The 25,229-nt window shown below is 31.6% G+C and overlaps 2 protein-coding genes, 1 long non-coding RNA gene and 1 pseudogene across 3 annotated transcripts; 1 reads left to right on the top strand and 3 right to left on the bottom strand.

Annotated features, from left to right (window-relative positions):
• Nucleotides 1–99: 99 nt before the first annotated feature.
• Nucleotides 100–3,866, bottom strand: LOC124845314 (disease resistance protein At4g27190-like). Its single transcript, XM_088103548.1, has 2 exons — nucleotides 3,711–3,866; nucleotides 100–3,331 (listed from the first exon to the last, which is right to left on the bottom strand). Exon 2 carries the CDS (start codon nucleotides 3,317–3,319, stop codon nucleotides 341–343), a length of 2,979 nt encoding a protein of 992 aa, XP_087959674.1. The 5' UTR covers nucleotides 3,320–3,331; nucleotides 3,711–3,866; the 3' UTR covers nucleotides 100–340.
• A 5,336-nt stretch (nucleotides 3,867–9,202) lies between these two features.
• Nucleotides 9,203–16,576, bottom strand: LOC124845323 (uncharacterized). The gene is made up of 11 exons (XM_088103547.1): nucleotides 16,444–16,576; nucleotides 15,416–15,581; nucleotides 15,140–15,292; nucleotides 14,488–14,634; nucleotides 14,101–14,181; nucleotides 13,755–14,008; nucleotides 12,189–12,395; nucleotides 12,012–12,104; nucleotides 11,814–11,918; nucleotides 11,300–11,722; nucleotides 9,203–9,584 (listed from the first exon to the last, which is right to left on the bottom strand). Exons 2-11 carry the CDS (start codon nucleotides 15,561–15,563, stop codon nucleotides 9,450–9,452), a joined length of 1,746 nt encoding a protein of 581 aa, XP_087959673.1. The 5' UTR covers nucleotides 15,564–15,581; nucleotides 16,444–16,576; the 3' UTR covers nucleotides 9,203–9,449.
• A 3,605-nt stretch (nucleotides 16,577–20,181) lies between these two features.
• Nucleotides 20,182–21,487, top strand: LOC148205581 (uncharacterized). The gene is made up of 3 exons (XR_015783302.1): nucleotides 20,182–20,345; nucleotides 20,416–20,493; nucleotides 21,073–21,487. It is a non-coding gene; the product is annotated as an uncharacterized LOC148205581 (long non-coding RNA).
• A 54-nt stretch (nucleotides 21,488–21,541) lies between these two features.
• On the bottom strand, nucleotides 21,542–22,540 carry LOC148205580 (putative WRKY transcription factor 3 pseudogene; annotated as a pseudogene).
• Nucleotides 22,541–25,229: the final 2,689 nt, after the last annotated feature.

Raw genomic sequence — 25,229 nt, 5'->3', positions numbered from 1 at the left:
TATAATTTGCGCCTATTTCTAGTTTACGTGATATCTCTAATAATACTTATAAATGAGGTTCTCACTTCATTATCCCATTAACTATAGAGACAAATAATATGCATAAGAAGTAATATAAGTTTGAATGAGAAAACATTAGTGGTTCTTTTTCAACCCAAGCACATCTTGCACCTTCTAATTGACTTAGTTCCAAGTCTAAAAGTTTGTTAGGTACAAACACACAATAAACCATAAAACAATACAATACAAGCTGCCTTTCTCTCTAGTTTCTTCCGATAAAGTAAGGAAGGACAAGCAAGCACATCTTATTTTTGACACTCAACAGCATGAAAGAAAATATTTAAGAAAAATACTCATTGGAAGCAACAAATATGGGTTGCAATCGCTGAAGAACCTCTTCATTGTTTGTCCAATCCAAGTTAGCCCACCATTCTTGCTGTCCTTTAATGGACTTTAAGTTGACTGCATTGACACTATCTAGTGGTAAAGTTTTAAACTTATGACAGTTATGTATCCTTAACAGCTCCAAAGAGGACCAGGCCAATGTATGAGTTGTGCATATACTTTTGAAGTTAGGCAAGTTAACTAGCAGAAGTATTTCCAGTTTTGGAAGCACGTCCCTTTCTCTTTCAATGTCTTCTCCAATAAGTTCTTCAATTATTGAACAATCTTCAAGTTTCAGCTTCTGAAGTTCTGAAAAATGTTGAATTGCTCCATTGCTGAAAATTTGACTCAGTCTTGGACAATTTTTCAATGACAGAGTTTGTAATCTGGAAAATGTTCCACTGTGCAGGGGGCCTCTAAAAGCACATTTTAAATTGAGCAAATTTTCCAAATAAAGTTGCTCCAAATTTGGTAAGATGACTGCCGTTTGTATTTGGATTCCGTTCATGACATTGCTACTTGTTTCACCTGACACAATTGTCAAAACTTGGTTGCATCTTTTAATCAAAAGACCACGAATGCGTTCCAGACAAGCTATGCCAGCAAAATTGGACAATTTTCTTATATCTTTATGGCAGACTAATTCAAATGCATCAGTTTTTGGTAGTACCTCAATAATTGCCGGGTCATCCCTCTGTCCACCATTGCAGTACCTCAAATAATTAGTAATTTTATATTCAAAGAATTCAAGTATTTGAGGTCGCCTTGAGTTCTGGCATCCTACAGTGAATCTAAATGAATTCTGCTTGTTATGCCATGATTTGCTTCTTGAAAGAAATTCTCCAAGAATGATTGAGGAGGGAAAACAACATCTGAGATGAGTTACATTTTCCAAAGAAGCCACATGTGCCAGCACATTATTAGCATCATTGCACCACTGTTCATAGGATATGATTTGAATAGTTAATTCTTCCAACCTATGAAGCTTTGAAATCACATGAACATTTTGAGCTTCATTATCTTCACTTGCAATGAATGGGATTCGCAGGCATCTTAGCTTAGTCAAGAATCCAATTTGTAGAGGTATGAAAATTACTTTAGTATCACGTATGTCAAGGACTTCTAGAAATTGAAGTAATCCTATTTCAGATGATAGTGATTCCAATAGCTCACACCTGTTCAAGAATAAACCCCGCAGACCAGTCAATTTTGATAGAGATGATGGCAGTTGTGTAATCATGCTACTATACAAGTCTAGCAGAAGTAGACTGCTCATGTTCTCAAAAAAACACTCTGGTAGTGCAGTTAGCTCGGGATTTTTTCTCAGCAACAGAGTCAAAATCGTGCTGCAATCTTGACTTCTTCGTAACTCATGTACTTTTCTCATAGAGACCCACCTAGCCTGCTGCCAAGCTCTTGAGTTTGAGAGATTTTCAGATTCTTCACCGTCTTGGAGATAAAAGCTACACTCAGGATCTTTAGAGGATATGTGCAATGCAAGTTGTCTCATGCAATGGTTCATGTTAACATATATCATTGCTCCCCCTTTCTCTAGTAGAGAGACATTAGCAAGATGTTCTAATATGTCAATACCACAATTGCGTGCACTTTGATATGACCTTGTATCATTTATATCACCAAGTAAACCTTGTGCTGCCCAACACTCCACTAAATAATCAGAGTAAACCTTGCTATCTGCAGGATACAGTGAAGTGTATAGAAAGCATTTCTGCTTCCTTTTATCATTTAGTTCATCATAACAGAACTTCAGACACGAGTACAACTCTTCTAAACCTTGGCTTTGAAGTTCTGGCCATGGTTTAAGATCTTCAAGTCCTGCCCACCAACTAGAAGCAGACTCTTTCAATTTAAAAGAGTTTGCTATATTGTAAATGAGAAGTGGAAGACGAGAGCATCTTTTGCATACAAGTTTTGCAGTTGGTTGAATGTCAGGGGAATCAATCTTAGGATTGAAGGCATAGACAGTATCTCTAAACATCTTCCATGCTTCATCGGGAGATAGCTCCGCGACTTTGATGACCCTCTGCACCCTATTCAACTTATAAACAAGAGGGAATCGAGTGACAATTACCACCTTACTGCCATTGTTATTATCACTTGGGATTCCTAACAGCTCCAAATTGATGGCATCCTCAACCTCATCCAAAATTAATAAATATCTTTTCTTCTCTAGCTCTCTGTGTATTCTTCTTGCAATATCGTCGCTATCCTCCTTGTTGATCCCTTTGTCCAACATCAACCGATGAGCAATTTTCTCTTGAAGCTTACGATCATTAGGTGTGACTTTTACAAAGATGACAATTTCAAACAGTTTAGCTATCTCTTCATTGTTGTTTAGATTCCGCATTATTGTTGTTTTCCCCACCCCTTTTGTTCCACACACTCCAATGATCTTGATCTTATTATTTTTCAGCAAAACCAGAGTATTATCCAAAGCGCCTTGAAGGGTTGGATATCCACTTATCTGTGGAACATTTAACTCCTTTAAAACAGGCTCTGGTGGTTTATCAACAAGAAAATCTTTTAAACATTCATCATTCATAAGTTGACGAACACAATTGCTCTTCTTCTCCATTTCTTCACTCAGATCGGAACGCTTTAGAATCCGCCACCAGGGTAGGGTCTCTTCTTCATATTTAAGCTTCAGCTTCTGTACTTCTTTTGTGGCCTCTGATACCCTGTTTGTCCACAGTTTGTAAGCATTGGTAGTATCTTTATGGCTGTTTCTTTGAGCTTTCATCTCTTTATCCTTCTTTATTGCATGTAGCATCTCTGTATCTTTAACCAAAATGTTGCAATTGTCATCCAGATTTTTGGAAAATGCAATTTTAGATGCAATTGTAGTATGCATTTCTCCAACCCCAATCGATCCCATCTCTCCAACAAGAGGGCCAACAAGTTCAAGCTCAGACATTATTTTGAAAGCCTAAGATAACAAAGAAAAGCTGAAAGTGTAAAACTACTACACAACTTGAACCCTAGGCATCAGCAGTATAGAATTTTGAAGTATAAACAAACACATCAGGTTATTCAATATGAATATGAAACACTCCAAAGCTTCAACATGTAAAAACTGATATTGAACCGTTTATTAATCACCATTTACTAAATTGCATGTAATCATTAAGAAGCACACAAATATTTTTTTTTTTGTTAATATTAAAGGTTTTACGGATATATTTTTAGATAAGGTAAAACCAGTGAGTGTGGAATTAGCAACAGTTAAAATGAAACTAGTATACAAAATGAAATTAGCTAGAACAAGGGTGATCATGAGAATTGGGATCTATCTGAGGGAAACATACCGGAGCAAACACAGTTAAGAATTAGAATCCATGCCGACAGTTAAGAAAAAAGATTCATGGTGTCTACTTCTGCCAGCAGCTTGTGCATAGATTGTTCTGACTTTTTCAAAATGACGAATCCAAGGTGTTTAGTAATTGCTCTCTGAGTTTTTTTTGAGTCAACGCATGAAGTCTACGATATTCATGCCTTTTCTGTAAGATTATTTTTCTTCTTTTTTTATAAAAATATTAGTACCTTACTTTTTTTTAAAAAAAAATCTATTACTTTATGTAACTTTTATTTATAATACATGCCTATAGAAAGTTAGAGCATTCATATTTTATTAGAAATCCTTAAATAATTAAATAAAGAAAGTATTACAAAGGTACGTCTTCTAAATAAGGAGTAACAAAATGACAAAGAAAATATTTTCTGCTACGATATTTTTAAAATTAGTCTTTTATAGAATATTGTATATAGAAGATTTGTTTGTATTTTGCTAAATCAAACATTATACAATGAAAATTTTCAATCTTTAGAAAAAAAATTAAACTAAGAATATCTATATTTTAAAATTTATAGGGGTGATGTTATCTGAAACATCCATTTTTAGCAACTTACAAATAAAACAAGATATTATAAGATTACTGGTAAAACAAAATAGATTGTGTTAATATATATATATATATATATATATATATATATATATATATATATATATATATATATATATATATATAATAATAAAATTATCTCTAAAAGTAAATAACAACAAAAATAAAATGTTTATAAAACAAATAAAGATGATTTAAAGTTTAATAAAACTTCTATACAAAATCATCACTATAAATTGAAAAAAACTACTATGTCATAGTCGCCTTCCACCAAAGGCGTATTACTATCTACTTCTCATCTGTTCACATCATGAAGTGAGACAAATAAACACAAGAAAATACAAAAAAGATGATAGGGTAAGCTAGTGTGCAAAAGAATTATCTTAAAATAATTAAATCATATTAAATACAAGTTAAACATGAATTAAATACAATAAATCATATAGATACACACCAATAGTTGACAATAAACTCAATTATCTCGATACATACGTTTGACATTGGGCTTCATCTGAAGCGTGCACTCGTAATAATATGTATATTTTGCAGAGTCATAAATATAGAAGTTATCACCCTATCCCTCACAAGGTTAATCTCATTCGCACCTAGGACTAAAATATAAAATAGTCCAGTGGCTAAAATCTACTGCCATTCTTTTCCTTCCCGCCATTTTTCTTTATATGACTTGAATAGTTGGTAGAATATAGGATATTTCCTTATTGATCTCTTAAATGTCAATGCATACATTAAGATCGTCACCACAAAAAAATTCTCCTTGAAATTCTCTCAACACCATCATTATACTTGTTTACAACCATAATCATCACTACAAATAATAATAAACAATATTATAAGCATACATTAATTCCATTACAATCTATTTCATACCACCAAAGAAGAAAAGAAGATGCAACATACAAATTGGCACTCAAAAGTAGTGCTTAGAGTCAAACCTTTTGCAAAAAGTGGCGCTCAACGATAGTTCTACGTTCAGTACCATCCTTCTTACAAAAGTTGCGTTCAACAGTGTCCTACTGCCGCTCAGTGTCAAGACATTCACAAAATATGACGTTCGACGGTACAAACTTGTACTTAACGACTTTGAGTTAAAATGCTCCTAGTTTGTCATCGCTCACTACTATACCATATACCATTAGATGAAATTATGTGATTTAGGGGAAATGGACATATTCAATTGATTAATTTGGTATTCCTTTCTTAGTACTTTGGTAAAAAAAATTAATATTAGGACACTTACCAATTTACTCAATTTCTTAGATTATAATTCCCTCAATTAACAAAAAATCAACCAAAACACACAAAAACACAACAATCATTCAAAACATGCCAAATTCATAAAAAATAATCAAATTTCATCCTCAATTGCATTAGAGCAACAACATGAAGATCATTAAATTTATCAAACTCATGCACACAAAAAACAACTAGTTTCCCCTTACCTTACTCAACTACTCACAAGACCTTAACCGACGAAGCTCCTCCTAATTGACAGATGCTCTGTCTACACATAGAAACACCATAAGAACAATTTGGACATAAAATTACTGATTAGCAGAGAGACTCATATAGATGATTAAAAAGATGCATGCTCACATGTAACCGATAACAAAAAAGACGAAGAAAAAAGATTGAAACTCAACTTAGACGAACAAAGAAACTAAACGGTTCAAATTGGAAAGCTCGCCACAATGATCAATTCTACGAAATTCTTCAATCAAACGAACCAAAAGAACGAAATCTTAGATAAAAGTCAAAGAACTTTAGAAAAGTGATTTCTAAAGTGATAATGTGTTTTAAAATAATGAAATTTGTTCCTAAAAAAACTATTTATATTAAAACATTATAATATTAAAATAATCGAGTCTTACTATATTTAAACTACTATCACATCTAAAATGTCATTTTCTATATCTTTATATTATCTTTCAAAATAACACCTAACAAAAATTAAATTAATAATAATTGAAATTTAACATAGTTTTTCATCTTTTGAACTTTCATTAGGATATGTGGTAATAAATAAAATTCATGAAAATGATATCAAATTATTATATTATGGTAAATTGAAGGTCTTTATTGAGTTGCGATGATAAAATTAAATTTATGATAATAAGTTAGGAAATTAAAATAATTATACATAAAACCATCAAAATAATATTTTACATTATAAAATAAACAACAAAAATATTAAATAAAGTAAAAAAGAACACATGGTTGTCTTAAAAACAATTTGATATATCTTTAAACGAAATCGCTCAATGAAAAATAAATATATAATTAGGGATATGATAACATGGAAAGTGCCTTAGATATCTAAAAAACTTTTCAGTTATCAAATTAGTTCAATTGTTGAAAGATAATGAAAATGTTTTTAGTAAAATAAAAGTTGTTTGAAAGAAAATATATTTAAGGATCAGAGAAAATAAAAAAGATAAGTTATTTATATTACCTAGTAAATGAAAAGTTTATGCAATTGAACACTTAAAATTAAGAGTCAAACATTCTCATGTAAAAAAACAATGAATAAAAATATTAAAAAGTACTATAAGTATTCCTATGTGTAACATAAAAACTATTTAAAACTATAATTGATAATACATCATTTCAAAATAACTATATAAACGTTCTGTGTGATAAGAGAAAACATAAGTTGAAGTCGTATGTGAATTTCGTGGATATAAAAAAAGCCAAACAATTAGTAGAAAAGAGAAAAAAATTATGGTAAAAGACTAAGAAAAATTATAAAACTAAAGATTAAAATATATATATAATAAATTGTGAATATTTTAATAATTTAAACAAAGACGAGATTGAGGATAAATTTGTGTCATCCTATTCTTAGGTGATCTACTTTGAGATCATTTCAACCATTATTAAAAAAGGTTACATTCCATAATTTTCTTAAGTAGTCTATTTTGAGATCACTCCAAAAATTGATCACATCAATCTCATTCAAATTAAGTGATCTACTTTAAGAATCACTCTAACAATCACTAAAAATGGTCACATCAATCCCTCATTCCACAATTATCTTACAGAGTGTTAGGAGTTTTCACATTACTTATTCCTTTCCAAAAAGTCCTTTTAATGTATTGTACATTGAGAATACATATTAATTAAAATTAGAAGTATTAACAACGTATCAAAATGTACTTTTAGGGACTTCTTACCGATAAACAAATTAAAAAAAAATGTGTTTCTCGTGGATTTAGTCTTAATCAACATTATATTTAGTGCTGTTAAAATGAGTTGTAATCCGCGAGCTAACCTGGCTCATCACGTGCTTGAACCGGGTTGGGTTGAAAAAAAATGTAATTTTTTTATGCGGGTTAGTTTTCAACCCAGCTCACTTAGAACCAGGTTCACCGGGTTGAACCCGTGATTAGCCGGGTTGACTCCCTAATCCACCTAATTTAATTTAATTATTTATTATTTAGTGTTTCAATATTATTAGTTAGCATTTTTTTATTATACCGTAGATGTGGAAGAAGAAAAATATGTTTCATGAGAGAAAATTATTATAGATTTATCTATTCAAGACTCTAATATTATATAAATGGACAAGTGATACAAAAATTATCAATATTTAAAATGTATTTGTTCGCCTTTTGAACTTGTTTTTGGATTATACTTGGATTGTATAATATATTTTTTTTATTTTGAATTCTCTTTGAAGTTTAATATCATTTTAGAGTGAAATTGATTTAGATTTGAATTACAAAAAATTAATTTTTTTTTTTCAGCTCGCTAATAAATAAATCAGATTGGATTGACTCACTAAGTGACTCACTAATTCATGCGTTTTAACAGCTTTAATTATACTATTGTTTGTAACTAAATTGACTCAAATTCTTTTCCACACGTGTCAAGATGGTAAAATCCAAAATGATACGTGTGATGATAGGAGAAGTTGTAAGGAATTATTTCCGAATTGAAAATAATTTCCAAATTGTGTCTTTCGAAATGTAATTATTTTTAAAAATATTCAAAATTATTTGATCCACCGTATATTTTCAGATTTAGAATTATATTTCGAAATGTAATTATATTTAAATATACTCAAAATTGTTTGATCCACAGTATATTTTCAGATTCAGAATTATATTTCGAAATATAGATTCCAAAGTGTATTGAATGCATTCTAGAATGTATAATTCGAAACATGTTTCTAGATCTAAAAGTACTTTTGGGATTGCATAATTTGGAATTCATCTAAAAAGGAAGTGCAAGGATAAATTTTACCCTTTTATTATAATTTTAATTAGGGGTAATTTGGGGTTTATGGATTTCATAGGAGTGCAAGAAGAAAAAAGAGGATACAAGAAAATATAGATAATTCATTTTAATTTCTTTTTTTTTCTCTACTCAATCCCAATATTTTTTAAATAAAATCAATTTTATTATTTCTGTATACGAACTAAAATAATTATATAACTAAGTAAAAAAGCCAAATTACTTACTAAACATTTATGAAAACATGATTTTTTCAAATTTTATTAAAGATTTAACTATGTTTTTTGCCTTTTAAATTGGAGGCACTCTTCCTTTTAGTTCCCAAATTTAAAAAAAAAAACATTTTTCATTTCTCCAATTTGCAAACTGCTAATTTTTAATGTTAATACTATCGTTGCTCATTTGTGTATGACCACCAAAATAGCCGTTCTATATAAAGTTAAATTTAACAAAAATCTAATAAACTTAAATAATCATATCACTTGATTAAATTTTCATAATAAATCAAAAGAAAGAAAAATGAAAATTTTGAGCATATGACTAATAGTGTATTTAATCTTTAATAAAATTTTAAAAAGTCATGTACACCCACTCAATCCAATGGCGCGAATTATTGTATAATTCTTAAAAGCTTTACTCAAATATAGCGTATCTAAAATCAAACAAATAAAGGTTTGAAAAAGTGCCACCAAAGCTATACATTAAACTCTTTAATTCCCAATAAATACTTCAACAAGCATTTACAGTGCACCAAATTGATTCCTCAGAGATGAAAAAGCATATAATATAAATAAGTCTGTTTACCAGTTAGCAGTAACAGCTACTCGAACATAATAAGCATAGGCCAAAAGAAATTTAGTACTAAGATTGTAGCATATGAACCACTTCATTCTAACTTTCCTGATCCTTGCGATATTTAATTAGTTCTGATCTAATATCTGTTATCACATCCTCTGCTTCATGGAGCTGTGCTTCAAGCTCTGCGATCTTTCTTTTATTCTTCGTTGAGGTCTCGGCTTCGCTTTTCTATCCACAAGAATATTTTGAAACAAGAACACATCACGGGAAAATTTTAAAGACGCAACATTCATATGAAAAATGAAAAGAAGAAACGCACACAAAGTGGGTGTGGAGGCATAATTAAAAATGTGTACATCTATTTAGGAAGTAACTTATTCTATTGTCTAAAAAAGGAATTTGGAGACTTTGACAAGATTCAAAATGAGGAAGAAGGAAAGAAATCCACAGCTGAAACAGCTCAATATTACTCTCATCCCACAAGATCAAAGACAAAACCAAAAATGTATATCTTTGACAAGTTAAAACACAATAGTTCTCTCCTTTAACTGCAGACAAATCCTCAGCTCAGCAGCCAAGTATTACTACTTTCAGAGCTTACGAAAATTACTAATTTAATATTGATAGTATGATAGTACTATGAAATAAAATAAAATGTAGGACAACTGAACTGATTTTGTAGGAACCTATTAGTACTGTTCTTAGACTAAAACTAGTATTTCATCTTTGATAACATGCAAAAGTTTACACTAAAAGTATCCATTTTATGAGATGAGATTCCCATTATAAATTAGGACTCAATACCTAAAGAACTTTATATATATATGTTTCGTGCTAAAATCTAAGCTAATCATGGAAGGCCACCTATGATAAAGCCTTAATCCAAGGGAGGCTAACTAGAGAAAGATTCAATGCTTTGCAAGACTAGATTAAAAGATTTGTACATAAGTAGTTTCGAAGTCTTTAGAGGACCTTGAGAATAGCTAGAACTACGAAATTCTAAAAAGTTAGAAGTGTTTTTTGGAGCTTCTAAACTATCACATGTCACTTTCATGTACACATGAGTAGTTCAACTCTTCCGCTTGACTCTTCAAACTTTCAAGAGACTTCTTGTGTATATTGGAACTCCCTCAGACACCATCCATGTGCTTCCCTCTCAAGTCATCATTGCTTTTCACATATAATCATTACACTTCCCTAATTTCAAGAGGTTAAGATGTGTAACCATGTTTAATGGAGATTAAGAAAGTTAACTCCCTTTTCTTGCTCCTTCTTGTCCCATAGGCTGAGCTCCTCCATTGTAAATAAGGAATCTCCTTCATTTGGAAAACATACCTTGAAGATTGAATGCAATTCTCCTTATGAGTTTTTGAGAGTTTGAGAGTTCTCTTCCCTTGTTCTTATATAGAGATTTTCTTCTCAAGTGGTGAATCACCTAGCACTTATCCTTTAATTCTTGGATTATAGGTTGCGTGTTCTACTCTTCATCTCTTATCTCTATGCATTTTTACTTTCATTTCTTTACTTGTTATTATTTTCCCTTTCCATTTGTTTGATTGCCATAAGCCATAACCATGCCCATTTATGCTTCTGCCATTAACAATTGTTTCCATGGTTTTTGTGCTTCATACACTTCCTTTGAGTTGATTAACCTCCTAAGGTTCACATCTAACTGTAAAAAGCCTCAATCCATCCATGAACGGCTAACAGTAAAAATTGATAATACACAATAATTTAAAATATCTAGCCAAACGTTCTGATAACAAAGGTCAGATCTTTTGGTATTCAGAAAATCATTCCAATGCTTCTTATGATTCAAAAGCATTATTAATGAAAATTCCAATCTCACTCACATATTAAAAATGACTTTATTTCAAAATTAAAGTTAGCTTAAACCAATGTACATAAAATTGAGTATCAATATGTTTATATTTTATACTTACTGGAGGAAGATACTGAGACAATGCAGCCTGGATGGTGTTCTGAACCTGACAGCTGATCTCCTGCATCTCATTTTGACGATCTAAGAGACGAGCCTCTAGCTCTATGCGTTTCAGCCGCTCATCCTCTAGATGGGACTCAACCTCAACAAGTCTAGCTCTTATTTCATCGCATTCTTTCCTAGCATTCTCTGTCTCTCTCTTTTGAGCATCTAATTCAGCCTGCAGCTGTTGAATTTTATTGGAGCTCGATGACGATGATGACCTTAGTTCTGCTCCAAAAGGACCAAAACCACGGACATATGATTTCTTACCAACCAATGTTTGGAAGGCAGTACTAATAATTTCTTCTTCATTTGTTTCTCCCCCTTCCTGTGAATATACTATTTGGCATCTTTTCTCATTAATTTGTTGAGCAGCTTTGTCCTATGAACAATTGATCATTTAGAGAAGACAGTGAATATCAAATCAAACTATGCAGAAAAAAAAATATAACAGTAATATGAAATTCAACTACATTGATTTCCTTAGATGCTTCGTCAATCCATTCCCCATTTCCCCTTTTGTGTGTCAACTGCCAAAAAGTCTGCATATCGGGCTCCGTTCCTGTCACTGGGTCACGCTGTTAAAATCATATGTTTATTAGCATTATAAAGAAAACTTCATACAATAAGACGTGATAATCATAAGAACAAACGCTAAGCAGAAATCTCACTGCATCATAGCTGGTTGCTAGAAAGGATTTTGACCCAGTAGTATGTTTTATCAGCTGTTTTGCCTTATTTGCCTTGTTTTTTGCACTCATTATCTGAAGATTGACATAGAGCAGGTCATGAAATTTATTGACATTCACAGGGCAGAAAGGTATATAGACGGGCATAAATTATTGTACCTCAAAATAAGGGCTGCTAAAATAATCAACCAAAAACTGCCAATCAGAATCATTAACATCACTAGGGACATGCTTCAAGGCCTCGTCCTTTGTTTCAAACTTTAAGTAATACTCATGAAGCCTGCTGCGCCAATTCTGATATAAACGGCCCGCTTCATGCAGAATAGCCTTCCGTACCATATCTGTATGTGGAAGTCTCCAATTGTTCTGTTAACAAAAATTGAACCAAAGAAGCTAATTTATCCACGCAAGCACCCACATATTTGAATGGATTAATAGAATAAATCAAGGAAAAAACAGACCAAATGGAACAGCCTTACAAAACAAGGTAAGTTTTCTCTTAAAGCACAAATACACATAACCGAGAGAAAAAACCAGAGTAATAGGAAGCTGAGATATTGTTACAAGAATAAGGGAATTGACCCCTAAGGGTCTGCACCTCCCTATCCCAAGGCACCAATTTCCACACAAATATACAAGATCCTCTCCTTTCCTCTCTTTTATTGTATTTAGGATCAAACTCAAGTGTTATTCTTTAAGTGCTTGTAGACTTCTCTAATTGAAGTTAGAGTTTGACCTTGATAACCTATGGTGCTGTTTACCAAAGTGATTGGAGAGCAAAACTACTTTTTCAAATATATGATACTTTTCACTGATTTTAACTTTCTAACTACTAATCAACTTATGGTTTATTTAACATAGACTCAATGCTAGAGTAGAATGAAAGCGAGTGAGAACATTAGAATACTACATAAATGAGAAGATCCCTTAGAGACAGCAAGGCAAGAAAAAGAGAAAGTAAAAAGAAGTGAAGGGTAGTGCCAAATAGAAGTAAAAAAATTATGGGTGTCAAAATACCATTGTCCAATGAATATATATTACACTGCATGAATTTTAACAAGGCTCGAAGCACATATTTGCTGTAATACCTTTGTACATAGATAGTCACATAATTAATGGTACAACAGACAAAATTACAAAAACAGAGAGCTTATGTTAGTAAAGAGAAGAATGCCATAGCATAGGCTAAATGATTGGATAAATAATCACAAAGTAAATATCATGATCCAGATTGCAATATCAGCCAGTCACAAAAGCGGAAGGATATTTGATCACATTCCGAGGTATTCTGGAATGCAGTAGCACTAAAGCACTACTGTAGCGCCAATTTATCAACATTGCATGACCCTTGTTCATCAAACCTTTAACTACGATACGTATACCTTTTGTCTTTTCCAAAAAATCTATCAGCACACCTGGGGCACCCTCACATCCACAAACACTGTCATGCCTTTTTTTTCACTTCCACAAACTGATGATTCCTCATGCATAACAGTGTAATAGATTAGTAGCATCTTTCTAATTGAGTTTCGTTAAAACCATTTGGTCAAAGGTGAATTTACATCTCTGTTGTCATATTGGTTAAAATAAGACTCATCTCCACGTAACCAAAACTATGGAATGACACTCACGAACCAGCAAAAAAAAAAAAGCAAATCTATCCTTTAATCAAATATCATTTACAAATCATGATGAAAACCATACATAACCATTGTCATAACATACCAGAATATTTTGCACTATTGTATCCCTAGTACTTTGTGGAACCTTCTTCCACTGGCGCACATTAAGACGTGCATTCTGACGAACAATAAGAGAAAGATCAGTAATGAAATCACTGCGGCCAGGACCTATTGCCGCCAGCTTTGTAGGATGAATGAGAACATCCAACTTTCCATCTACACTCTGTTGACGCTTCATTTGAAGTGACAACCCTCTTGTCTGTCCTCTTCCCTTTCTTTTAGGCTTCACAATCGTATCTGAAACACGACAAAAAACAAGAGAAGTTCAAATAAAGCCTTATAGACAGAAATAACGACCACCATTTAAATGAACACGTCCAACTTTCCACCTGCATTTTGTTGATGGTTCTCTTGATTTATTGACTCTATTGGTTGCCACAATCCCCTCTCCCTAGGCTCGTCAACTTCATCTTAAACATACACAAACGAAAAAGGGTTGAAAAGAAGTCAGTTGTTATTGAAATAGTTCCTAGCAGTCAACGCTAATAATGACATATAGAACAACCACCGAAGTAAAAAACTGCAACTGAAAATTTTAAGACAAATGAACAGCATGATTTAGTAAATGTTTAGGTGGCACGGAATTAAATTTGCCGAAGCAGTACATTTTTTCCCAATAGCAGTATTACCCAGAGTTTTTTTTCTAACAAACTTAAAATTGCCTTTACTTAGATAAACGAGGGTATATAGCTAATAAAAATAGAACATATACTGACTAGTAGTAGCAGCTTCTTGCTCCTCCTTACATCGAAGGCTCACTTCCATCATATTTGATTGATTGCAATAGAAGTTCTCGCAAGCATTCTCTTGACAGTACTCCCCCAAACCACTTGGTCGTTCTTGGCCATTTTTGTTGGGCCCAACTGTATTTAAATGCAACAAATATTGAATATAAGACATTGATCAGTATACATGTCCTCTTCAATGTACCGACCCCAAGGAATTTGAGAAAATATATGATGATGGCGTGCTACATTCAACATAGGTAACAAAGAAGGGAGAAGCAGAGAATTGAAAGAGAGACACCAGTTAAGAACTCTGTTGACCTTAATCAACGTACCAAGCAAATAAAGAAATAAATATTTTGATATTTCCTAATATCATTGCCAAAAACTACTATAAAAAACAAAATAACACTCACTATCAGAGCTATCATGACAAACTTTTCCCATCGGATAAGCGTCTTGATATGATCAAACATCATATTTTGTCATAGGAAAATAAGTTCTATAATGCCACGTGGCTCTCCTACTATCAATACTAATCCATCAAATTTTTAAAAAATTAGAATATTTGTAAACTGGAGGAAAGATGAACTGAATAAAATAATAAATGAGAAATCAGAGCCAGGTATTATCGTAACCATACATGCATCTTGTGGTTCTTCATTGTCAAGACCAACTTCAACGATTTTAGATGGATTCATGCAACTATTCAAGATGCTGTGGACACTCTCTTGAAATTTCTTAGCCTGTGATCCTTTTGGTCTTCCCCGTCCTTTTTTCGTAGGCATACTGGTACCTGAATCACAGAGTTAATATAAACAATAGTAAGCATATGCTTCTCACAACAAAAAAAAAAGAAACAGTAAAATACAAGTATACAAGTAAAAAGGGTAATATGATAAAGTCAATCTATGTATACCTCCTTCATGTTCCTCAATAAAGTCAGGCTCAACTTTCACCACATTCAAGGGAGTATTTGGAATGACCAATTCACCATCTTCACTCCCTTTAACCTTCTTCTGAACCCTGGACCCTTTTGGTCGTCCTCTACCTTTTCTCTTTGCCATGGCACCCCAAAATGAATACTGAAACAGAAAAATCAGAAACAAGAGCAGCGTATCATTTTCTCTCACACGAAAACCTTAGTCAGACTGTTTAAAGTGACATTTGGCACTTATAATCATTTCAATTCACCAGCCTAGAACAATCAATTTATCAACAGCTGCTCTGTATTCAATTTCGAATTCTCTACAGTCTACACGGATGACTGGACATATAAATGCTCTTACAACCCACCAAAAGTTTTCATTTTGCAACAAAATTAACTCACCCTCGCATCAAAACTCAGCAATCCAGGCTGCAAACAGATATTATCTTCAAATAATTATACATTATCAAAATATAAGTATACTATAATAGAAAACTAGTGACCATTAAAAAAGCCAAATGCAACTAGCACAGGTATTACATATACACGTCAGGTGAGAACTATTGGTTATTGTGAGCAATGATCATTTAATTACAACCAATACAATAAATAATGGAATATTCATCCTCATTGAACAAAAAAACTCCAATAGCATCAACCAAAAAATGAAAAAGTGTTTCTTCACTCCAATAGATTAAACTTAGTCCCCTGCAACATCATATCGCATAGAGGATCAGCATCAAAATTTGAAGGAAACCATGAGTAGTGAAAAGTAGCTACTTCTACGAAACAGAAGTCCCACACACTGGATGAAACTAAAAAGAGTGAAATTGGGGATTTCATATTATTTTTTAAATGAAAACGATAAAGAAAGCAACAAAATTCGAGGGGTTTTCTGTGTTGTATTGCCAAATGCATGGTACTCATAGTACTTCCTACGTAAACTTCAGTGATGGGTTTCGTCGTGTCGACGAGAATTGAGAAGCATGCAATGGTCGGAAAGTGCAGAAGAGGCTAACCGGCCGGAGACAGCGGCGGTCGGAGAAGGCGATAGGCAACGACGTCAGTTTATGAATGCGGTAAGGGTTATTTATACAGAGACTGAAACTCAAAAGTCTGGTAAAGAGAAAATGTAAAAACGAAAAGGAACGAGTTCAGTAAATCACTTAATAAAATACGTTGCATCATCAATTGTTTTTTATTCACAGATTTTACGTTTTTATTTTATTTTCGTATATCCTAATTAAATTTCAAATGAAAAAAGTTTAAAAGTTAAAATAGCTCGTTTTCATTTTTAAAACACTTTTTTTTTATAGAGAAAAGTTAATGAAATATAAATATGCAAAATTAAAATATTTGATGGTAAAATATGAAAAAGAAAACATAAATACTAATTTATTGGTAAAATTATAGAATTTTAAAAGCTCCATATCTTTTATGAATTCTCTTAAAATGTCAATATAAATTTTGACTGGTGAACACTTGAATGTGCACACGTAACATTTATGTGACTAACGTTATAATTTTCACACAGACATATTAGACTCATTCACAAATACTTATTTAATTATTTGTAAAAGCATCGACTCACATATTATTATTGTATTATATCGTTATTATAAAATAACAGTAATGTTAATAATAATAAAGTTATCAGTATATAACACACACACGTGTGTGTGTGTATATATATATATATATATATATATGTTTTGTTCTTTTAAAATATTTTATTGATCAGTTATTATTCTAATCAGTTTTGAAAACAGTTATTAACTAGTGTGTAATTTATATTATTGAAAATGGTATGTAGGACTGTTTTTAAGGCAACAAGTATACAACCTGAATAAAAATCATCATAAAAAGGGAAACACCATATATAACTATTAAATTAAAAGTTTAAATTTGTAATAGATAATCCAATATAGTGAGATAACTATTAAAAAAAAAAGAGAGAATAAAATATTATAAAATAAATGCCTCAAACCCTATTCAACTAATGTTTGACTATTATTCAATTTGAAGACTTCACTCAAGTCAGTCTAATAAACCTTTTATGTTTTGTTTTATGAATGGCTTTCTTGATTACTTTGGTGAAAATATTAGATATTCACTCCTACCATTAATCAAATTAATTAATTTATCATTACTTAGTATAAACACCAACTTAGCCCACCAAAATGAGTAATAGGATCCTCAGTTTCCCATTAACTCATAATTGGACATCCATGCATGCATTCTTCTTGCAAGTTCAGGTCTCTTTTTTCTTTATTTCAAATTATGCAGTAAAAAAGTAATATAAATTATTTATAGATAGCGCTTTTATAAGAAAACGCTATCTATTGTCATGTATATAGATAGCGTTTTTTTAAATAAGCACTATCTATTGTTCCGTATAGTTATAGATAGCGCTTATTTAAAAAAGCGCTATCTATTGGGTGCTATCTATGTTCAATTTTGTAGTAGTGTTAGTCTACATGTCAAAGACATTCTAACACTTGAGTAATATAACCGATCAGAGTCATAGTAAAATCTTAAATTTGTAATAAATGTAATAATGTACCTCTTTACCTCAAACTTGTATTTATACGTTTCGAGATGATCATATGATTAACGAAACTGTAATCACGACCCAATACCTAATAAGTAAGACTTACCAGTAAACTTGATTAGATGTTGTATTTAAGGTTACCTAGGACTACAAATCGTTCGGTCTCGTCGTTCTTATGACTGACCGTCCAAAGGCATAGACCGTACATGTGTACGATACAACTTTTAATCTCCTAACATTGCTTTTATTACTTCGAGTTCTTCATATAATGCAACTGATACTTCTTTGTTTTTTTTTCTTCCATAACCATCATCCACTGTAATTGTTTCACTAGATACAAATGATCCATCAAACCGTTTGCAAGATTCATGATAGGTTGGTAATTTTCTTTTACCTCTCTTAACAAAACCTTTTGGTGTGTTCTTCTTTCTTTGACCTCCTTCTTCTATCTTCTTTGTTATTACTAGTAAATGATTTATTCCTTGCTACAAGGTCATCTATGGTATTTTGGGGGTGTTGTCTATTACCTTAACACGTTATTACTAAGGCTTAGAACAATTGCATATGTGAGTCTTTTTAACAATATTTTCTTGTCTTTCTCAACCATAGATGCATCAAGTCTAGATTCACCTTCGAGAGCTTCAAAGAGGCTTTGTTAAACCAAAGGAACATGCATTTTCATCCGTCATAATTTGAAATCTTTAGATCCAGTGAATTTGTTAGAAAATAACTCTTTATGAAGTAGTCGTCAAATTCACTCGAGAACACCTCCCACAAACAAAAATGGTAATAGAGAAATTCACAATATTATACTATAGTACTATAGAAGGTAAATAAAGAAATTAACATTATGATTATTTATCTTATTAAAAAATATATTTTTAGTCTATTTGATGGCATAATTTTAAATATTATTTGAAGGATATAATTATCAACCTTAGTTGATGGATATAATTATAGATAATATTTGCAAATTAAAATTTATTGGATGTTTTGAAATTGATACATCAAAATATTTGCAATCCAACGAATTTGAATGTATCAATTTCAAAAAAATACCAATTTCAAAACACTTTACATTTGAAATTTGTTTTAAATTATTTTCAAATTTCAAATTTATTTGTTTTAACTTATTATAAAATTGTTCAAAAGTTATTTTAAAATTTTACATTTAAATTTGTAAAATTTTATTTTTAAACCAACTTAAAATTTTATACATTTTAAAAATATACAATTATTTAAAAGAATTGAAAAAGTTAATAAATTTAATTTGATGAAATGCAATTGATAAACAAGCTTACCATTTTGTTACTTGAAATTAACTTTAAATTTTTTTTCTATTAACATTACTTTCTATTAATAACTTTAAAACAATTTTAAATAAGATTTAATGTAAAATATAAATATAAATAAATTCAATATTGTTAAAAGTATTTAATAAACATATCAATTTTAATAAAAAATTGTATAATATTTATATAAAAATACATGAAGCAAACTAAAACAATGACATATATATGATAATGATACGAGACTCTATCATTATCATTATCATATCATAACGTGAGTATAACACGGTATTAATTTGATATATAACACATTTGTATTTATTTTGTAAAATTAAAAAAAAAATTAAAAAACCATAAAGTGATATATAAGACATGTTTACGTATAGTACTAACCTAAATGATATGATTGTATTGAATTTCTTAAAATAGTTACGAAAAAAAAAGAAAACCTATTTAAGATTTTCCTAAAACGAATGACACGATTTAATGATCCTGTAATTTAATCTTCTAATTAACACGGTGTGTTGAACATCATTCATGGCATGCACCCAATGGCTTAAACTTTTGGGATGACTTATCCTATAAAGAGTGCATGCCATTGAAACTAATATATTGTGAATTATTGCATCTGCATTTCATCTACCTTCTAAGTTTCCTTGGAGTCTTTTAATGTTATAGATGAGAATGTAAATAACAAATTTAAATTCGGTCCTTTAGATAAATATACAATTTCCTAGCCATTTTAAAAGTATTTACTAAAAATATGTTTTTATAATATCACATTTTAAGAATTAGTCACACTTTAAATGTAACATGATATTTTTAATTCTCGTATTATTAATTGTCATTATATTATCGAAAAATAACATTTAGAAATATATTTTTTAATAAATGATTGTTTTTTCCATTATGAAATCTTTTCCTGGTTTCTAATTTCTGTGTCACTCCATTTTTTAACATGATTGCACGTTCATCCTTCTTCACTGTGACTGCGAAAGGCTACTGATTTTGAAGGATTCACACTGCAAACACATTCGTCCAGCGCGCTCTACCACTCACACTCAACCACAATCACAATCACGTAATAAAACGCTCCTTCCTCTCCTTCATACTCATTTTCACTATCTCACACTCCCTTTCACTGTTTCAAGCTTCTAGGTTGAACACTCTTCTCAGTAAAGGGATCAGGGTTTACCGAGATTGAAGTTGAAAGGAGCGTTAAACATCAGGTATTTTACAATGTTATGCTTTAGGGTTTTCACGAAATGAAGCAATTAACAAATTTAAGGTTTAAATGGTAACAATCGAAAATGTGGTTTCTATTGATTTTCAAGTATTTTGTTGAATGTGAGTTTCGAAGGTTCAATTTCGAGTTGCGCCTATTTAACCCCTATAGGGCACGTGAAATTCAGGTTCAGTTCAGGATATAAATTATCAAAAATATGACCTGTTGTATTTACCTTTGTACAAATGCAGAGGAAATATGGATGTCCCAGAAAAGAACCAATAAGTTTTGTCTGTTCCATATTTTGCTTGTACTTGAAGATGCTTTACTATTTATTTATCCTGTATTAATCTATTTTTGTACTTTGTTGTTCTCTGAATGTATTCTACCAATTTATTTATTAATTTGAACTAACTGTGATAATTGCTTTGGTGAACTGCTTTTTTCTGGGTTGCTTTTAACACCCCCGAACTGAAGTGCTGTTATATTAATGTTTTCTTTTGAAAAGAATAGTGCAAGCATTTAATTGTTGGTTTGTGGGTTGATTTTTCTAACTCATTTACTTATGGCATTATTTTAAAAGGTCCATTTCTGAGGTGACTTTGGAGCTTGTGTGGGGTTTGTTTGGGTCCTTTCCAATCCTTCTTCAACTGGCTGAGCTAGAGGTATTGGAGGAAGTTGAACTTGAGCTTTTGGAAAGGTTATTCTTATTTTATGATTACTTGTTATGATGTTTAGTTTAGTCCTCATTAGTGCACACAAAAAAACAGATATATTGTGATCAATAATATAACAACGAAATTATCACAACAAAAGCTAATTTGAGTCACATTTGAGTATGAGAAATAACTAAGCATTATGGGAACCAAGTTTCTTGGAAGTTGTCGGGTACAATGTTAAGTCAAATGTATGTATAAGTGGCTCAATTTGTCTGTTCTTGCTAGAGCGTAACCCATTTTGTTAATAGACAATGATAAGCAATCAAATGTGGAGGAAAAGCAATATCACCTTGGATATGGGTTGCCTTTGATAAATTTCTGTCCACATTTGCGCTATCTATATCCATCATCCAAGATATCCACTTCACTTGTTGGATCCTGGAGTCTGGCTTTTGTGTTTCTGCGAAATAATAAAACATTCCAAAATCACATAATGCCAAATAATTGTCCCACCATGAACAGGTTTATATATATGAATTAAACCCTTACCTCCCCTTGGGATCATGTTCATCCACTTCAGTTTCATAATCACCTACTTCCTCACTGTCACTTATTCCAGACCCATGTTCATCCTCACTAGATTGTAGATCCATCTGGATCACCGAGTAACTCGTCTCTTCTTTCAACCTATCTGAATTCTCAGTTGATGTTAGGATGCCTTTAGTGGTCTTACGCTGATGGTTGTGCTCTCCTTGGTAAATAATTTCAGTTACATGACCCTCAAAAGATCGCTCCAGCTTTTTCTTAACAGGACAATTTGGATGTGTGCATTTGTAATAACTTCGAGAGGAGTCCCTACCCTCTACACTTTTCTTCCCATACTTCCTCCAGTTGTAGCCATCATCATCATCATCAAGCTGTATCTTAATAAATATTAAATCCAAACCAATCTGAACCTTAATTGGATTGGTTGAAAGTAGAGGTATTCATGCATGGGTTTGGATGAAAACTGAAATAAAATCTGAACTATTAAATTTTCATCGGTTTAGATTAATTGTATATAATTTATCATTAAACTTAATACATAATAATTAATACTAAAGAAATCTGTATAGTTGGTTTGGTTTGTGTTCAGTAATTTGCATATCAGAAAATCAATACTAAAACTATCATCACTACTAACATGTATATAAGAATGTAAACAAAAAGTCATCAATCAGGAATCATAAGAAAAACATCTCAAACCTGCTTTATTTTCCTTTTTGACAACGGTTTTACTATAATTGGCCCAATAGTGGATTTCCGCTTTTGGGCTTCACCCTCTTTACTACCCGGTAACGAAAATGAGGTTGAAGGCGACAAAAGAGGCGTTCCCAAATGTAACTTCGTCATCAACTCGGTAGAACTTGAAACTCCCTGAAAGGAAGATGAATTTCAGAGGGTACGATCACAGTAACAAAATTAATTGTTGTAGAGTTATACAAAAGGTTGTAGTTTGATGGGTAGAAAGATAAATATGAACAGACTTGTTTGTTTAAATCTCTAAACATAATTAAGTTGAAGCAAGAAAAGAATTTGACACAATTCAGCAAGCACCAAGAAGAATTGCTGTGAAGTTAATTTTGTTTCTTCATAAAAAAAAAGAGATTAACTTGGTTCCACTTTTGTTTATTTTGTTTAATGTGCGAATAATTTTGATTCCTATAGTTCGAGTAATTTTGAATAGCTCCATCTTATCCGTACATTTGAAAATTGAGTAATTTTGGTCCTCATAGCTGTAATGGCTTATTTTAATACGCACATTAAAAGATAGTCTTGCTATTAATATACCAATTTTAACAAATGTGGTGATGTGAGAAATTGGTATAAGCATATATATATATAAGTCGCTACTTAGCCTGCTATTGTAGACACAAATGACCATTATTGATGACTGCTCCATATTTTGCTCTAAAACTATTTATGTAAAATTGATCTACTGTCATATATATGTTCCGTTAGGTAGAGAGAGAAAAGACAGAGTAAGAAATTATTTGAATGAAAAACAAAAGGGTTAAAATAAACATTTCAATCTCTTCGAGCTTTGGTGTGAAAAGTTTGTAGAGGGAGAGAGAGTAACTCCACTTTCCAAGCACGTAACCTTCTATTTCTTATCTTTGCTTACTTCTCACCTATATACTGGAAGTGTTGCTTCTTAGGAAAATGCACAAATTCATTTACTACACACGCCATTAGGACTCTCAAAGGTAACCAAACTCACAATTTAGTTCGGTACAAGTTGAGATAAAAATAATCAATTTAACTCGACTCATTTTTTTTTTTTTTATAAATCAAAGGTTGATAGACCACTATAAATTCATAAATTAAATGAATAATTTAAATAAAAATATTTTATTTTTTAATTTAACGTGAAAACATAGTTTATTTACTCGTTCACATTTTGTGAAACTTGTTAATTCATAATGATGTTTGGGTTCCTGCTCTATCTCCATCTAGATTTAAATAATATGTTTATTTTATTGATGATTTTAGTACGTTGACATAGATTTTTACCTTAAAAGCAAAAATCAGAAACTATACATGTCTTCACCTTTTTCAAAGCTATGGTTGAAAATGAGTTTAATAAAAAAATTAAAGTCATATGTGATGGAGGTGATAAATTTAATTTTTTTCAAAAGATTGTCTCATAATGAAGAATTATATTTAGAATGTCTTATCCCTACACCTCTCAACAAAATGGCAAGGCTGAGAGAAAACACTGACATGTTGTTGAACTTGGCTTAACCCTATTAGCACAAGCCAAAATGTTCCTACACCACTGGTGGGAAGCCTTCTTAACTATTGTTTACCTAATCAATAAACTACCATCATCAATAAATCCAAACAAAAGTCCATACTCACGGGTTTACAAGAAAGAACCTGACTAGGCAAACTTGAAACCTTTTGGGTGTGCCTGTTATCCTTGTCTCAAACCGTACAATCAAAATAAACTTCAGTTTCATACAACTAGGTATGTGTTTTTTGGTTACAATAATTCACACAAAGGATACAAATGCATTAATTCTCATAGGAGAATTTTCATCTCAAGACATGTGATTTTCAATGAGAAGCACTTCCCTTTTCATGAAGGTTTCATTGACACAAGAAATTCTTTAAAAGAATTAATTGAACCTGTCAATTTTGCTTCCTAATTACTTTGCGAGTAGCACTATCAATAATACTCTTGAACCAAACAACAATACTACAAGTCATCAAGAAGAAACCACAGGTGATAGTCTTGCCAACACTAGTACAAATGAAGAAAATATGGGTGAATCTTTACTGATAACAATACACCAAGAGAAAGTCAAGAAGAAGGTTCAACCTCAGCAGAGTCAGTAGAAAACAACAATCAAAGTGAAGTCATCAACCCAATACCAACACTCATTGGATGGTAACACAAGAAAAGCTAGAATTTAGAAACCTAAACAACCATACATCGGATTGACAAAAGTTCATGAAGATGACAAAGAATTAGGAAATGTTAAGGAAACCCTAATCAAGCTAGAATGGAAAGAAGCCATGGACACTAAATTCAAGACTATAATATCTAATCAAACTTGGACATTAGTTTCATTCAAGGGTCAAGGAAACATCAAAACCAAGTATAAAGCAAATGGTTCAATCAAAAGAAGAAAAAAGTAAGACTTATTACGAGAGGTTTTCAACAAACAATAGACATAAACTTTGATGAAACTTTTCGTCCTGTTGTCAAGTCCAACGCTGTCAAAAATACACTAGTCATTGCAGTACATTTCAATTAGGATGTTATGCAACTTAACATAAATAATGCCTTCCTAAATAGAAATATGAGGTAAATAGTTTTTATGCATCAACTTGAAAGCTACATAAACTCAACCAAATCAGATTATATATGTAGATTGTCCAAGGTCATATATGGTTTGAAGCAGGCACCAAGAGCTTGGTTTGATAGACTAAGAGACACTCTTCTAAGTTGGGGTTTTCAAAACACCAAAAGTGATTCTTCTTTATTCATTCTTAGAGGTACAAATCATATCACATTCCTTCTCATATATGTTAA

Source organism: Vigna umbellata, chromosome 1 (genome assembly GCF_029865625.1).
Source record: "Vigna umbellata cultivar VRB3 chromosome 1, Vumbellata_1.0, whole genome shotgun sequence".
NCBI classification, from domain to species: domain Eukaryota; kingdom Viridiplantae; phylum Streptophyta; class Magnoliopsida; order Fabales; family Fabaceae; genus Vigna; species Vigna umbellata.
The sequence above is the reverse complement of the archived record's forward strand: the minus strand, read 5'-3'. Positions and strand labels throughout refer to the sequence as shown.

What these genes read in the sequence shown, in the direction of transcription:
- LOC124845314 (XM_088103548.1), bottom strand. Translation starts at nt 3,319, where the DNA reads ATGTCTGAGCTTGAACTTGTTGGCCCTCTTGTTGGAGAGATGGGATCG.
- LOC124845323 (XM_088103547.1), bottom strand. Translation starts at nt 15,563, where the DNA reads ATGGCAAAGAGAAAAGGTAGAGGACGACCAAAAGGGTCCAGGGTTCAG. An exon ending in TTAGCAGCCCTTATTTTGAG is followed by an intron (nt 12,105 to 12,188) that starts GTACAATAATTT and finishes GTCAATCTTCAG; the next exon opens with ATAATGAGTGCAAAAAACAA. An exon ending in TGTCTCAGTATCTTCCTCCA is followed by an intron (nt 9,585 to 11,299) that starts GTAAGTATAAAA and finishes TCTTGTGGATAG; the next exon opens with AAAAGCGAAGCCGAGACCTC.